Below are 13,737 nucleotides of genomic sequence, written 5' to 3'. Positions count from 1 at the left end.
CAAAACGGACATTCTGACACAGACCCATATTGTTCAGACCCATGTCGGTAATCTCTTAGCTTTCCCAGGTGTTTGTGAAGTTAGATCAATTTTCTACCACCACTTTCTTTGTGGTGACCAAATGTAATAGATTTTTATGAATATTTGTTTCCTTTTTAGGATGATCAGACACCTCTGCATTGTGCTGCTCGGATGGGTCATAAAGAGCTGGTGAAGCTTTTGCTGGAGCACAAAGCCAACCCTAACTCCACCACCACCGCTGGCCACTCACCTCTACACATCGCTGCTCGAGAAGGTCACGTCCAAACTGTGAGATTGCTTTTGGACATGGAGGCACAGCAAACCAAAATGACCAAGGTAAACCATGTCGGCTTAAAGTGTCTCTGTCACTTGCTGATTTCATTTGTTTTTAGTATTACTGTAGTTTAACCTAATATTCTGTCCATTTTTCTTTGGGTCCCTGTGCAGAAAGGCTTCACTCCACTGCATGTGGCATCCAAGTATGGCAAGGTGGATGTAGCAGAGCTACTGCTTGAGAGAGGAGCCAACCCTAATGCAGCTGGGAAGGTGAAAGAATACAAAGAGCATGAATGTATTTACTTGATACTGTACAGGTGATTGAAGTATAAATCCTCCACATTTTGGTCAACGTATGCTGTTTTTCAGAACGGTCTGACTCCGCTGCATGTTGCCGTTCATCACAACAACCTGGATGTGGTCAACTTACTCGTCAGTAAAGGGGGTTCACCACATAGTGCCGCAAGGGTAAAAACAATATTTTTCAAAACTGTGACAATGTAGAAGCTAAAGATTTTTACACTACCTCATATTTTTTTTAGAATGGCTATACTGCCCTCCATATTGCAGCAAAGCAAAACCAGGTGGAGGTAGCAAACAGCCTCCTGCAGCATGGAGCTTCAGCCAATGCTGAGTCACTGCAGGGGGTCACACCTCTCCACTTGGCGTCTCAGGAAGGCCGGCCTGATATAGTCTCCTTGCTAATCTCCAAACAGGCGAACGTCAACCTTGGCAACAAGGCAAGAGCACATCATCAAAGGCACAAGAACATTTTAGCACATTTTATTTTTGGATCCTACATTTAATCTATTGTATGATTTTTTTTTATTTTTGTAAACAGAGTGGGTTGACTCCCCTGCACCTTGTAGCACAAGAGGGACATGTGGGCATTGCAGATATTTTGGTCAAACAAGGCGCTTCAGTCTATGCTGCTACTCGGGTAAGAAATTTCTTTTTTCACCTCACCAATAGAGGAGGTGCCAGTTAAAAAAAAAGAGCTAAAATAGCTTCACCTTGTTCTTTCTATTTTTAAGGTTGTAGTTTAGAAACTATGTCTAATCCTCTCTGAAGATAAAAATGTTCAAAGTTCTGAAGAGTGAATTGATTTTGTTTTATTCAAATGTTCACTGAACAGTTCTGTCTGCATTTCATTAAATCTGCAAACATAATTAAAAAAAATGTGTACATTGTGTGACTTTTCGGGACTTTTCATGAGTGCTCACTGGTTTTATCCTTTGTCAGATGGGCTACACACCTCTCCATGTAGCATGTCACTATGGAAACATCAAGATGGTGAAGTTTCTCCTGCAGCAACAGGCTAACGTCAACAGCAAAACAAGGGTAGAATACATACAATGTCATTACAAAGGCTGACATAATTTATGTGATGTCTTATCGCAACTTGTTCTATTTCTAAAGAAATACATTTTCTACTTTGCCTTTTTTGCAGCTGGGTTACACTCCTTTACATCAGGCTGCACAGCAGGGACACACAGACATAGTGACACTTCTGTTGAAGCATGATGCCCAGCCTAATGAGATCACTACTGTGAGTACAAACACACCACTCCCCTTCACACTCATTTATGGCATTTTGCTTCAGCAGAACTGATCAGGTCCTCATTTTCCTGATAGCATGGCACTTCTGCCCTTGCCATTGCCAAGAGGCTTGGCTACATCTCTGTGATTGACGTCCTGAAGCTCGTCACTGAGGAGACTGTTTCTATGGTGAGGAGTTTATGAACTTCTAAGCATGATGGACGGCTATTAGCAAGACCAAAAATCTCAAAATGTTGCCTCATTGTGTTTCCTGGTCTGTAATGACTGTTTTTTTTTTCTTCAACCTTCAGACGACCACAGAGAAACATCGAATGAGTTTTCCAGAAACCGTAGATGAAATACTAGATGTGTCTGAGGATGAAGGTACGGCGCTGAGAATATTTTTGTAGTTTAAAATTTTGCAACTTTACTCTTTAAAGGTATAACAAATGTTTTGTTTTTTCAACTTTTTTGTTGTTGCTTTTTTGCCATTTGTTTTAGGAATTGCACAACTAACTTTAGGTATGAATAGCTTAATTTCTTTCTTTGTGCAGCAAACAAGTCGTTTTGAAAAACGACTTGCTCATTCCATCTCTGTCCTCCTGCCTCTCAAATTCTCTGTAGTGTTGCTCACTGTGATGGTGGATCTGGTTTTGTCATTGGCATGCTTCCTTAGCACTCATGATTGTAACCTCCATTTATCCTTACAATAAGATCCGCCTTCTCTAACTCGTCTCCTCTGTGTTTTGACATAAGTCATTATTTTCTGGTAGCAGACATTAATCATTTATACCTGCGCTTTGAGGTTTTACAGCTCATAGTAGTGTGTTGTTGAACTTTTTAAAAAATTGCTTGGCCGTATGTGTGTGTTGTTGTGACTTGTGGCTCTATTGTGCTTTGGTTATTTCTGCTTTCTGTGTTTCTAATTACGTTTGTAGATCACGATTTTGTTGGGTAAAGAGTGGGAAGAAACTCTGGATTAAATTAATTTTTAAACCCCATAATCATTAATTTTACCCCCCCAAAAGTGGATTGTATGATTAGAACTTTGAAAAAGCCATTTGTAAAATTAATATACAAAATTTAATTTACCGAAAATTTCTTACCACTCTCTGTGGTTCACTCTTCCTTTTCTCCTAGCTTTTCTCTGCATCTGTTTTCAGGAATAGAAAAAATAAATGATACAACATTTAAAGTCCCACTTCCATCACCTTTTGATTTTTTTAAAAAGCACTACCAGTGTTTTTTTTAATTATGAATATGTCCTTTTTAGCAAAAAAAAAAAAAAAAAAAAACCTGTGTCGTTCTAGGACATAGTTTCTGCAGAGCAGCAGGAGTTCGTTAAAAAGATTACCTCTGAGTTGTGAGCAGGAGTAAGCCTTATTTTCCCATCATCCCTTTGCTTACACTCTCTCCCACTGGCCTACAGCTCCTCACAACCCCAAACTAACATTTCGGATGTAACAAAAATGGTAAGCAATATTGAAGCTACCTAGCCATACAGTTTTGAGCCACATGTCAGCTCAGACGAGGAAAAGACGTACATGGATCTAATCATCTGCAAGTGTGAACGCATTAGAATGGAGCAGAAAAGGGAGCTTGTGACTTGCCGTTCTAGGTCCTACATCACTACTCTATGCTTTTTCTTTCTGTCTGATGCTGATTCACAATGATTTAGATAAAGAAATGCAATGTTAATCTTAATTTTCTTTATATATATCTTACTTTTCTTTGTACAGTATATCTCCTCCATCATCAGAAAAATGCCCCAAGAACATGTTAAAAACACCAAAAACACAATTTTTTATTAATGGACATTTTCTATTACAACTGGAATGAAGCAGGTCTTAAAAACCTGTTAGAGATGCCAACTATAAAATCTAAGTTTAAGACAGTTTTACATTCTAACTTGTGCTGACATATCATAAAATAGAGTTGCAGGGTTTCCTGTCTTTAGGGCACATCTCATGTCCGCAGAAGAGGGTGATATTATCCAGTTCATTATGTGTGACACTCTGGACGGCCACACACAGGACTTTGGTGTGAAGTTTCTTCATGACTCTGACGTAGTGTAATGACACCTTCAGGTCTTTACACAGACATCCACTCACACAAGCAGAGCTGATACAGTAAACAATGAATGTCACAGGCTTTTCTTTTTAGCATTTGTTATGGGGGTTAGGCAAAGAAAGTCTGCCTTGTCTGTATTAGATTTTGTGTTTCAGTGAGTTTGGAACCTAAATTCTTTTGTTTCTGTGATTTTATTGAATCAATATTTATGGATTTAGAGTAAAAAGTTCTGAGATTTCTCCTGGATACACTGAGCTGTTTTCTTGTTCCTCATACATCAAGTGCTTCCATAGTGATCTGTCATTTAGTCTACATTGTGACACATGTCTCATGTCACCAGACTAATCCCTAATCAACATCTTCTTTTTATATATGGGGTCATCGTGTCGTCTAACCCTCCTAACTGCTAGTTAACAGTCTTGTTTTTTTTTCTCTTCTTCTCTTGTGCTGTTTCACCCTCCTGACCACGGTCTGTTCGCTCTCTTTGGCATGTTCTCTGAAGGAGAGGAACTTTTGGGGACAGAAGGGGCCAGGTACATGAAGATGGATGACATGAAAGACCATGATGCCGATTTCCTCTCCCCCAAGAAATCACTGGAGTACGAGAGAGGGCTGGGAACAGCGTAAGGGGGGATGTGTGGGAAAGCAGGGTAGTGAGTCAAGCTAGTTACCACAAGCTAAAAGGTGGGATGGGTAGATGGGAATGCACCATAGACAGACACTTGGAGCAAAAAAAAAAAAAGAAATGATGACACGGGGAGAGCTCAGATGTAAACAAATGTATTATCTCTGAAGTTCTTTTTCTCTTTTTCTTGAACAGAAATTATTCACCTGCCATTCCCAGAATTCCACGGGTCTCTCCAGAAACTGTCATCCTGAAAGAACAAGAGATAACCCAGGTTACTGCATTGCAGGCTTTCAGGCTTGCAGTTTCCCTTATTGAACTTCAATAATATGGGCTGACGGACAGATCTGAGGAAAAATGATACTGAGACTTTTAAATCAGAGTACAAACATAGTTTAAGAAGAAAACTAAATGGGATTTGGATTGCTTTTCTCGACGTGTTTATCAATGTAACTGTCAGTGCATCTTAAATCTTCTGAAGTCACCTAACGGAGTTTATGTATTCTTTACAATGGAAGATTAAAGCCTTGTTTTCTGCTCCACACTACACAGATGTCTTCATGCAGCTGTTATCTCATATCTACATCAGTTTAGTGACTGTTCACACTCTGCTTCATTCATCACTCTTTTTGATCATCCTATAAAATGATAGGAGCTAAACTGAATTATTAACAGTTAGATGATAATTCCAACAATTCAGATTGGCACATATCATAAATAAATGTGATCTATTTGTAATATATTATTATTTATGTGATCTACTCTTTCAATAAGAGTAAAAAGTGGGTTGAAGAATATTCTTTAGTGTATCAGAACAAAATAATTTTGAAGGACTTTTTCTCTATCTTTTCTGTAGCAACACACTCCACTCCCGCTGCCAAAAGAGTATGATGAGGACTCTCTGATTCCCAGCAGCCCCGCAACTGAGACGTCCGATAACGTCAGCCCCGTCGCCAGTCCAATACACACAGGGTCAGCGCAGCCTGCAGCACTAAAGACCTTTTGTCCTTGAACCTCTGTCCGGTCAGGTTGCTAACTGTTCCAGCTTTTGTGTGATGACAGGTTTTTGGTCAGTTTCATGGTGGATGCTCGAGGCGGTTCAATGCGAGGCAGCAGGCATAATGGTCTGCGTGTCATCATACCTCCACGGACGTGTGCGGCACCCACCCGCATTACCTGCCGCCTGGTGAAGCCGCAGAAGCTGACCAGCCCCCCTCCACTGGTAGAAGGAGAGGGGCTGGCCAGCAGAATCATTTCCCTAGGTCCAGCTGGGATGCAGTTTCTTGGGTGAGCAATGCTCTTTTGTTTATTCAACTTGGAAAAAAGAAATTAAATGCCGCTGGGGTTTCATAAATAGTAATTAAAAATTCCTCCCTGTTAAGATTTGTTTTATCTAATCTGTCGAACAAAAACAATCAATTGCCCAATATCCCCAGATGAGCAGATGAGGGTCTTTAAAATTAAAACCTGGCAACTAAAATATAATTTTTTTTATTTACAGCTTTCATTTTGAAAATAATTTTCTATTTTGTATTTTTAATGCAAGACCCTAAAGCTCTGTCATGTATGTGGCAGACCTGTGATTGTAGAGATCCCCCACTTTGCTGCGCTGGGTCGAGGTGATCGTGAACTTGTGGTCCTGAGGAGTGAGAATGGTTCAGTCTGGAAGGAGCATCGCAATCGCTATGGCGATGAGGTGCTAGAGACGATCCTGAACGGGATGGATGAGGGTAAGAGTTTAGTTACATCACAGTTAAAGTTGCACTCACTGGCAAAACTTTCTAAAAATTGACGCCCCCCCCCATTCAGAACTTGAAAGTCAAGAGGAACTCGGGAAGAAGAGAATCCGCCGGATCATTTCTACGGACTTCCCACTTTACTTTGCTGTTGTGTCGAGAGTACAGCAAGAGAGTGACCTGATCGGTCCTGAAGGAGGTTCACTGACAAGTAAACTGGTTCCGATGGTTCAGGCCACGTTTCCCGAGACGGCAGTCACCAAACGTGTTCGCCTGGGGCTGCAGGTGAGATGGGACGATGCGGAGGAAGGAGAGGAGAGACAGAATCGTTAGTGCATGTGCCGCCTGGAAAAAAAAGCATGTTGGATTTTTTTCTGATTTGATCATGGAAAAATCAAATCACAACAGCATGGGCCAAGCTTTTTTGAAATATTATTTTATCATGGTAATCTTACTTTTATAAATTTGCAAAAGATCTTGGAATTTCTCATTTTAAATCGTGCTTGCCTTTCAACCGCTTTTGTGCTATTCTTTCACTAATATATTTATGTAGCAGATAAAACCTGTCCATCACATGTTCAACATGTTTATTAGAAATATGCAAGAAAATAAGTTATATTCTGCATGTCTGTTTCAACCAGAAAATCTAGTTTGTTTTCATTTTCCAGCATTTGAAGTGATATTTATCTGTAATTAATGTGTTGGCATGTATTCAGATTTAAAAGAAGACAAAACAGGATAACATCCGAGGACCTGATCTTAAAACCTTTTTTTGTCATATTTACTTTTTGCTTCTATACACTTAAGTAAACAACTTCCATTATTTGTTGATCTTACAGTATATTGTCAACATAAGCACCAAAGATACTTCAGCGAAGTTCCTTTAGAAAGCCATATTTGACATCCCTTCAATGTTTGAAGTCACACTACTATATTTTCTATGAGTGGGAATAATGAAATAAAATAACTGTAAGATTAAAATAACACCTTTTAAATATTTTTTCTAAAGATAAAGTGTCCTTTTTATAGCAACAGTGTTTTTAATTCCTTGACTCCTTATATTTTGAAGTAAAATGAATCTTTTGAATCTTATCTGGCAGATTGTAAATTCTAATCAATTTCCTTATTGTCAAAATGTTTAATGGTGGACATATTTGTCATAAGGTTTCACAAATGAAATGATATGGCTTTTTAAATCTTTGTTTGCATGCAAATTGTTTTCTGGTGCATGTTTGTCTTTTACTTTTGTTTGTAAAACCACTGAATCCAACTTTTACCAAATGCATTCATCAAAGCCTTTAAAAAATGTCAGTTTGGCAGCTTAAATATTTTATTTTATTAAATGAAAAAAAAAATTGCCTAGATAATATTTCGTAGACTAAAATAACAAATGACAATAGGATAAACTGACTCTCCACTGTATCTTTTAGTTTAACTAGCTGTATGAAAAGAAAGAGGACTTTTATGTAAAGCTAGTTGTGCCTTATAAATAATACTTTCTACCCTGTTGTATACTCCTGACTGAGCACACTTAATGAAAATTAATATACACATATTTAGATGATCTTATATTCTTTGATATATTTATTTTAACATTTTTTTAGGAACAAATCTATTTACCATAGAAAACCTGTCTAACACAGCAGTGGCCTTGTGGATCCTCTTAGTGCCTTATTATTTTATATTCTTTGCATTTATGTTTGTGTACCACTGTCAATAGACACTGTAACACCTCACAATAAAAATAATTATAAAGTCATGCAACTGGTTGGTGTCTCTGGTGCTTCTGAGTGTGTTCACTGCTGACTTCTTTCTCTTTTCTTCACTTCTTTCCTGATTTGGTTATCCTCTTCCTTTTCCTTTTTTTTTGTTCTGTTTACATTCCTATATTATATATGCTTCCCTTTCATCACAACCTTTTTTTTTAATCATTTCCACTTTTATGTTGCTTTTGCAAATATTATTCCATCCTATCAACCTGTGGTCCCATCGTCTGCTTTGGACCCCAGGCTCAACCAGTTCCAGATGAGCTGGTTGCAAAGCTGCTTGGCAATCAAGCCAACTTTAGCCCAGTGGTCACTGTGGAGCCTCGGCGGCGCAAGTTTCACCGCCCCATCGGCTTGCGCATACCACTGCCTCCTTCCTGGAGGGACAGTCCTCGAGACTCAGGAGAAGGGGACACCACTAGCCTGCGACTTCTCTGCTCTGTCATAGGTATTGCTTTCCCCAAATTCGAATTGTTCTATTTTTCAAAAGCAACCGTTTGTGGAGGGATTGCCAATCTACTTCTCTGAAAGATGTAAGGGTGTGAAATTCATGTCCTACATTGTCAGGTGGCACTGCCTCAGCTCAGTGGGAGGACATTACTGGCACCACAAAACTTATATATGCCAATGATTGTGCCAGCTTTACAACCAACGTGTCAGCCCGGTAAGCTCCGCTGACAAAGTTCACGATTCAAGACCGGGTAGAAATGAATGCAATTCTTTGATTACATCCAATTGTTTCCTCTTAGATTCTGGCTGGCAGACTGCCCTCGGACAGCTGAGGCCGTCTCCTTTGCTAACCTGCTCTACAGAGAACTGTCAGCTGTGCCCTACATGGCAAAGTTTGTGGTGTTTGCAAAGATGAACGAGTTGCGCGAAGGCCGTCTGCGCTGCTACTGCATGACTGATGACAAGATGGATAAAACTCTGGAACAACACGAGAACTTCGCAGAGGTGGCTCGCAGCAGAGACATAGAGGTTTGTTCAGATGCTGCGGCAGTTGTTTTTGCATTGATAAAAAATGATAAGGACAGTTTTAGATGACAGGTGGTATGTTTCAGGTGATGGAGGGAATGCCCCTTCATCTGGAGTGTTCAGGAAACCTTCTGCCTGTCAGGAAGGCCACTCAGCAGCCTCGCTGCTTCAGTTTCCAGGCTTTTAGGGACAACCGACTTCCTGTCACTGTCAAGGTGTTAACATTTGCCTTTCCTTAAGCTTAGATTCCTTATCTATCATTCTCGCACTAATTCTATCTCAACTTTCTTGATTTTTTTTTTAATTTCTTTTTAAGGTGAGAGACAGCAGTAAAGAACCCACTGGATTTCTCTCCTTTCTGCGAAAATCCACCAAGTATGAGGACAGTCAACATGTGCTCTGCAACCTAAACATTACAATGCCTCCGTGCATTACGGTAAGAATTTACATGAAAGTAGGATGCAAAGAGATAAAACAATGAAAAAAGTGCAATCTAAACCCCTTTCCTTTTTTTACATTTTGCAGATGAGGGGAAGTGAAGACCGGAGGCGAACTCTGACCCCGCTGGCTTTGAGAGAAAGATACAACGCTCTTAATGAGCCTGCAATGGGTATGATAAGACTTTGATTACAGCAGTTCCCATGTGCGTTTTGGATAAAAAAGGAATGAGAGTTCCTTTTAACTAAGTGGCCTGACACCCCTCCTGCTGGATCAGGCTTTGAGAAGTTCAAAAAGTGTTGGAGTTTCAGTCCTGCTCTGTCCCTCTGCAGCATCAATGAGTGCCATGGAGAGGACGGAGTTGAAGATGGCTGTTATAGCAGAACAGCTCGGACTGAGCTGGGCGGGTGAGGGAACCCTGAGACTAATTTATTCTTGGTTATTGTATATATGATAGAGTGACATCATGCTGCTAAGCCAAATAAACCAACAACTTTTTGTCTTATTGCAGGAATTCATAACCTTTTCACAGAAATGACTTTGTTTTTGACATTTTCTCTGAAGCAGTGTCTCACGTTCAAGAACAAGAATAACATGAAATTTCTTTTTTGGCTTTTCTCGTCTCCTTTTCTGAACAGAATTGGCACGTGAACTTCAGCTTAGTGTGGATGACATAAATAAGATTCGGGTGGAGAATCCAAACTCCCTTCTTGAGCAGAGCTCGGCTCTGCTCAACCTGTGGGCCACTCGTGAAGGAAAGAGGGCCAAGAGTGAGTGCTTTACTATTCTGTCCCCCCCTCAGGTTCTTTATCCTGCTTAAAGAGACAGATAGATTTGCTTTTATTGTCATTGTCCATTGTACAATGAAATAGAAGCATCACCATTTCAGTGTAAGAATGACAAAATAACAGACATAATATTAAATAAATCAGTATGTACATCATATACAAGTGTGCAAATATAAACTGTAAAATAGAATGTCCAAGAATTGTGTGCAAAATTGCGTACAAAATTGTGTGCAAACATGTCTAAACCCCCCTGTCCTGAGTCTCAGTGGATTTTTGTCCACAGTGGAGAGCTTGTACACAGCTCTGAAGAGCATCGACCGCATGGACATCATCAACATGTTGGAGGGTCCTCCTGCCCAGCCTGAGAGGCAGGGCTCCCGGGATTTCAGCCGACGCTGCCATGGCAGAGAGCATCTCTCCCCGGGTATGACCAATGGTAAGCTCCCTCTGCAGATTTGCAGTGCTCCCGGCCCCCCTTTCTCCTCCTTGGCTAATCTTTTTTCCAAAAAGCATACTTTGGTGCTAAAAGGTTGCAAAATACATCATTTTCTATCTGATGAAGTATCACCATAAAAATATTCTGATGTTTCCCCACAGTTTAGACAGCTCATTGGGAGCACACACTTACAATTTATTCTCATCTTATTTCTTCATTTAGTACTCTGAATATCATTTATCTGCGAGTGGCAAATGTACAGTAAACTTGATTTTTCTTTTTCTGTGTATGGTTTTTTATAATTACCTAATTCTTACACAACAGTTAAACAAGTGTTTAGTAGATTCACTGATGAGGTTAAGATTTGGTGGGGTTTTTTCTCATGCACCTCAGCTGCCTCCACAGTATTTTTGTCCTTGCTATTTACATCTATTACCGGAAAATGAACTAAAGATGAACTGGAATAGAGATCTCAGAATTGAAAATGGATTCATCAGTGATGGAAATTGGTTTCTTATGACTCAATTGTTTGTTGTTGTTTTTTTTCTTTTAGATGGATCCCAGCATTTAAAAATGGGGCACTGACAGAAACATTTTCCATTCCGATACGATAATAGTGTTTTATCTTCAAATAAAATCAAATCTAATTTATAAAAAACGCTTCTAAATCTGTGGGCAGCGCAAAGATCTGCAATTAAGAACAGACACAGAAATTCAAATAAAAACCGAATCCACCATTTACCCCGCCCTCTCCCCTCCCTTAACACATACACACATACAATATTCAGTATATTTAGTATAGAATATTATACTATATTATAGTCAAGAGAAAGCAGAGCAGAAAGTGTTCAACTTGTTGATCTGCTTTGATTGTGAATGTCAGTTAAGAGAAAAATTGCCACACCTCCACATCACCAAGAGCTAACACAGGTAACGATGTCTTCCTTGAATCTTTTCACAAGTCCTCAAGACCTTGGAAAACTAGATTTATCAAGAGTGTCAGGCTCCAGGCCTTGAGGGCCGGCATAATGCTTCTTTACCTAATCCAGGTATTCAGCTGCTGCTGATTACCTGGATTAGGTATGTTTAGCAAATAAGGAGCGTTATTGGCAAGTTAGGCCCTCGAGGCCTGCAGTTTAACACCTGTGATTTCAGGAGTGGATCGAATATCCACAAGAAAGGAACTGAAAATAAATCGATGGATGCATGCTTTAATATTTTAATTACTTACATCTTCTTCATCCTTTGTCTGAAAGTGATATTTTTGGTCATCTATCAGAAAATATATTACTGTAAATCTTTTCACTTTTTTTCATTAAGCTTACATTTTTGCTGATAAACAATGTTTTAATTCTAGTTCTACCATATATAACTGATGCTACATATTGACTTTCAAATCAAGATATTTTTCACTTATAGATGCTTTACTCTAGAGTGAACTGTTTATCATTAATATCTTTGAGTGTCTTACATTTGCCACTCAAAGATAATAGATATCGAGTACTGATATATCTTTCCCCGATATATTAGATATTTCTTAATATATTTGTTAAATAACTACTCTGCTTTGGTAATTGTGTGGAAACAAGATTACTTTTAAGAGGGATTTTATGCAGAAACATTGAGATATTGATAGCTTTATTACACTTTATGGCACCATTGTATTTGTTGTCTTTTTTTCCCTAAAGCTTAAAGCTGCTGCAAGCATTTACCTTTTGCAGGATTTTATCACAGCAAGACGCAGTGGGACTCAGGACACTCTTACTGCCCTCTTACTGGGCTTTAAAAATGCGGAATATTTTGAGATTTTGATACTCCGAGTAACTCCCCAAAGAGAAAAAGCTTTCGTTGATAAACATACTTTTAGATTTATGTTGAAAAACCAGACAGATTGCTTTTTATTGCTTCTTTAGGGGTTAAAATTATGTTGGACATTTTAGCACTTTTCCATACATGACCAGTCCACATGAAGTGTGAGTAAAGCCTCACAAAAATTGTGGGTCTTTTCGTCTTACACTCTTTTTTTTCATGGTTTCCTTTATTCATGCATTTCCTACATCCTATTGATTCCATTTTCACATTCGGGCTGATGTGAGATCCTCCTCCTCCTGGACTGACTCCTCCTCTCTGTATGAGGTACAGATGAAGAGTTTGTTGGACAGGTGACAGGTCCTCACTGTGAAAACTGGAGCAATACCCAAAGATGTAGCAATGCATTCATCTGTGACCATGAGGCTCAAAGGGTGAAAAGGAAGTCGCTCAGATCACAGCTGCGGTGGATCTGACAACTTTGTGTTTGTACTATCTGGCTCCCAAAAGCTGTTCTTGCTTTGACACAGTGGCTTTGAAAAGCCGTTGTTTTTTTTTAGCTGTCTGCTTGTTTTATGCTGATTTTACTGACCCCATGTGATACTTCTCAGAGGCGGAGCAACCAGGTGGAGAACCCAGTACAATTTTTCCAAATAAATCTTGCTGAATATTTAAAGAAAAGTTTGCCATGTAACCAGTTTTTTTAATTTTATAGGGAAATTGTATTGCATGGGGAACAAATTTAAAGTCATATAGCAACAAATCTAGTGGCATTTCGGTGTTTGAAAAGCTTTCTGGGTGTTGCACTACTTGATTTAGCTTAAACTTGACATCTAAAAAGGAATGAGCCCCCCCCCCCCCCCCCCCCCCCCCCCCCAAAAAAAAAAAAGCAACACTTTTTATTTTCTTCAAACATTTTAAGAAAATCTTTTTAGTTAAGATTATTTCCAATTCAAGATTTGCCTACCAAGAAAACAAGTGATATGTCGCAACAGATTTCAACTTCTTCTTTTAGACTTAAGTGAGGAGGCCTCAAAGATCCTGCTGCCTGTGGTTGCATGTATCTTCCAGTCTTTGTAGAGTTACTGTTGGTGCATTGAATGTCCTTTTGGGAGCTGTGTTGTCATTCCCTGTGAATCTGTCCCTTTCTGTGTTTTTCTGGACATGTCATCTGCAGCCTAGCCGCCCTACTCTTCCTCCTTCTCACTCCTCTCCGAACTCTGACCTCATGCCGACCTCTGACCCACATATTTACCTT

At 39.4% G+C, this 13,737-nt stretch overlaps 1 protein-coding gene across 32 annotated transcripts in view; it reads left to right on the top strand.

The window, feature by feature from the left end:
- The window catches only part of ank1a (ankyrin 1, erythrocytic a), a 76,792-nt gene that overhangs the window by 50,848 nt on the left and 12,207 nt on the right, over positions 1-13,737 (top strand). For 16 of the 32 annotated variants that reach the window (XM_020705902.3, XM_020705914.3, XM_078952996.1 and 13 more), the window contains 25 exons: positions 160-357; positions 469-567; positions 667-765; positions 840-1,037; positions 1,139-1,237; positions 1,540-1,638; positions 1,748-1,846; positions 1,933-2,025; positions 2,148-2,220; positions 2,338-2,358; positions 4,409-4,529; positions 4,727-4,805; positions 5,388-5,503; positions 5,594-5,818; positions 6,107-6,261; positions 6,341-6,552; positions 8,277-8,481; positions 8,601-8,697; positions 8,783-9,011; positions 9,095-9,223; positions 9,325-9,444; positions 9,534-9,618; positions 9,779-9,853; positions 10,085-10,216; positions 10,518-10,670. In XM_020705902.3, the coding sequence (XP_020561561.1) occupies positions 160-357; positions 469-567; positions 667-765; positions 840-1,037; positions 1,139-1,237; positions 1,540-1,638; positions 1,748-1,846; positions 1,933-2,025; positions 2,148-2,220; positions 2,338-2,358; positions 4,409-4,529; positions 4,727-4,805; positions 5,388-5,503; positions 5,594-5,818; positions 6,107-6,261; positions 6,341-6,552; positions 8,277-8,481; positions 8,601-8,697; positions 8,783-9,011; positions 9,095-9,223; positions 9,325-9,444; positions 9,534-9,618; positions 9,779-9,853; positions 10,085-10,216; positions 10,518-10,670 (3,211 nt within the window). The remainder of the gene's footprint in view (positions 1-159; positions 358-468; positions 568-666; positions 766-839; positions 1,038-1,138; positions 1,238-1,539; positions 1,639-1,747; positions 1,847-1,932; positions 2,026-2,147; positions 2,221-2,337; positions 2,359-4,408; positions 4,530-4,726; positions 4,806-5,387; positions 5,504-5,593; positions 5,819-6,106; positions 6,262-6,340; positions 6,553-8,276; positions 8,482-8,600; positions 8,698-8,782; positions 9,012-9,094; positions 9,224-9,324; positions 9,445-9,533; positions 9,619-9,778; positions 9,854-10,084; positions 10,217-10,517; positions 10,671-13,737) is intronic. The other 16 variants (XM_078952987.1, XM_023958448.2, XM_078952980.1 and 13 more) reach the window with 7 other exon arrangements.

The sequence above is a fragment of the Oryzias latipes genome, chromosome 9 (genome assembly GCF_053564925.1).
Source record: "Oryzias latipes strain Hd-rR chromosome 9, Olatipes_Hd-rR_3.1".
In the NCBI taxonomy this organism is placed as follows: Eukaryota; Metazoa; Chordata; class Actinopteri; order Beloniformes; family Adrianichthyidae; genus Oryzias; species Oryzias latipes.
The sequence above is the reverse complement of the archived record's forward strand: the minus strand, read 5'-3'. Positions and strand labels throughout refer to the sequence as shown.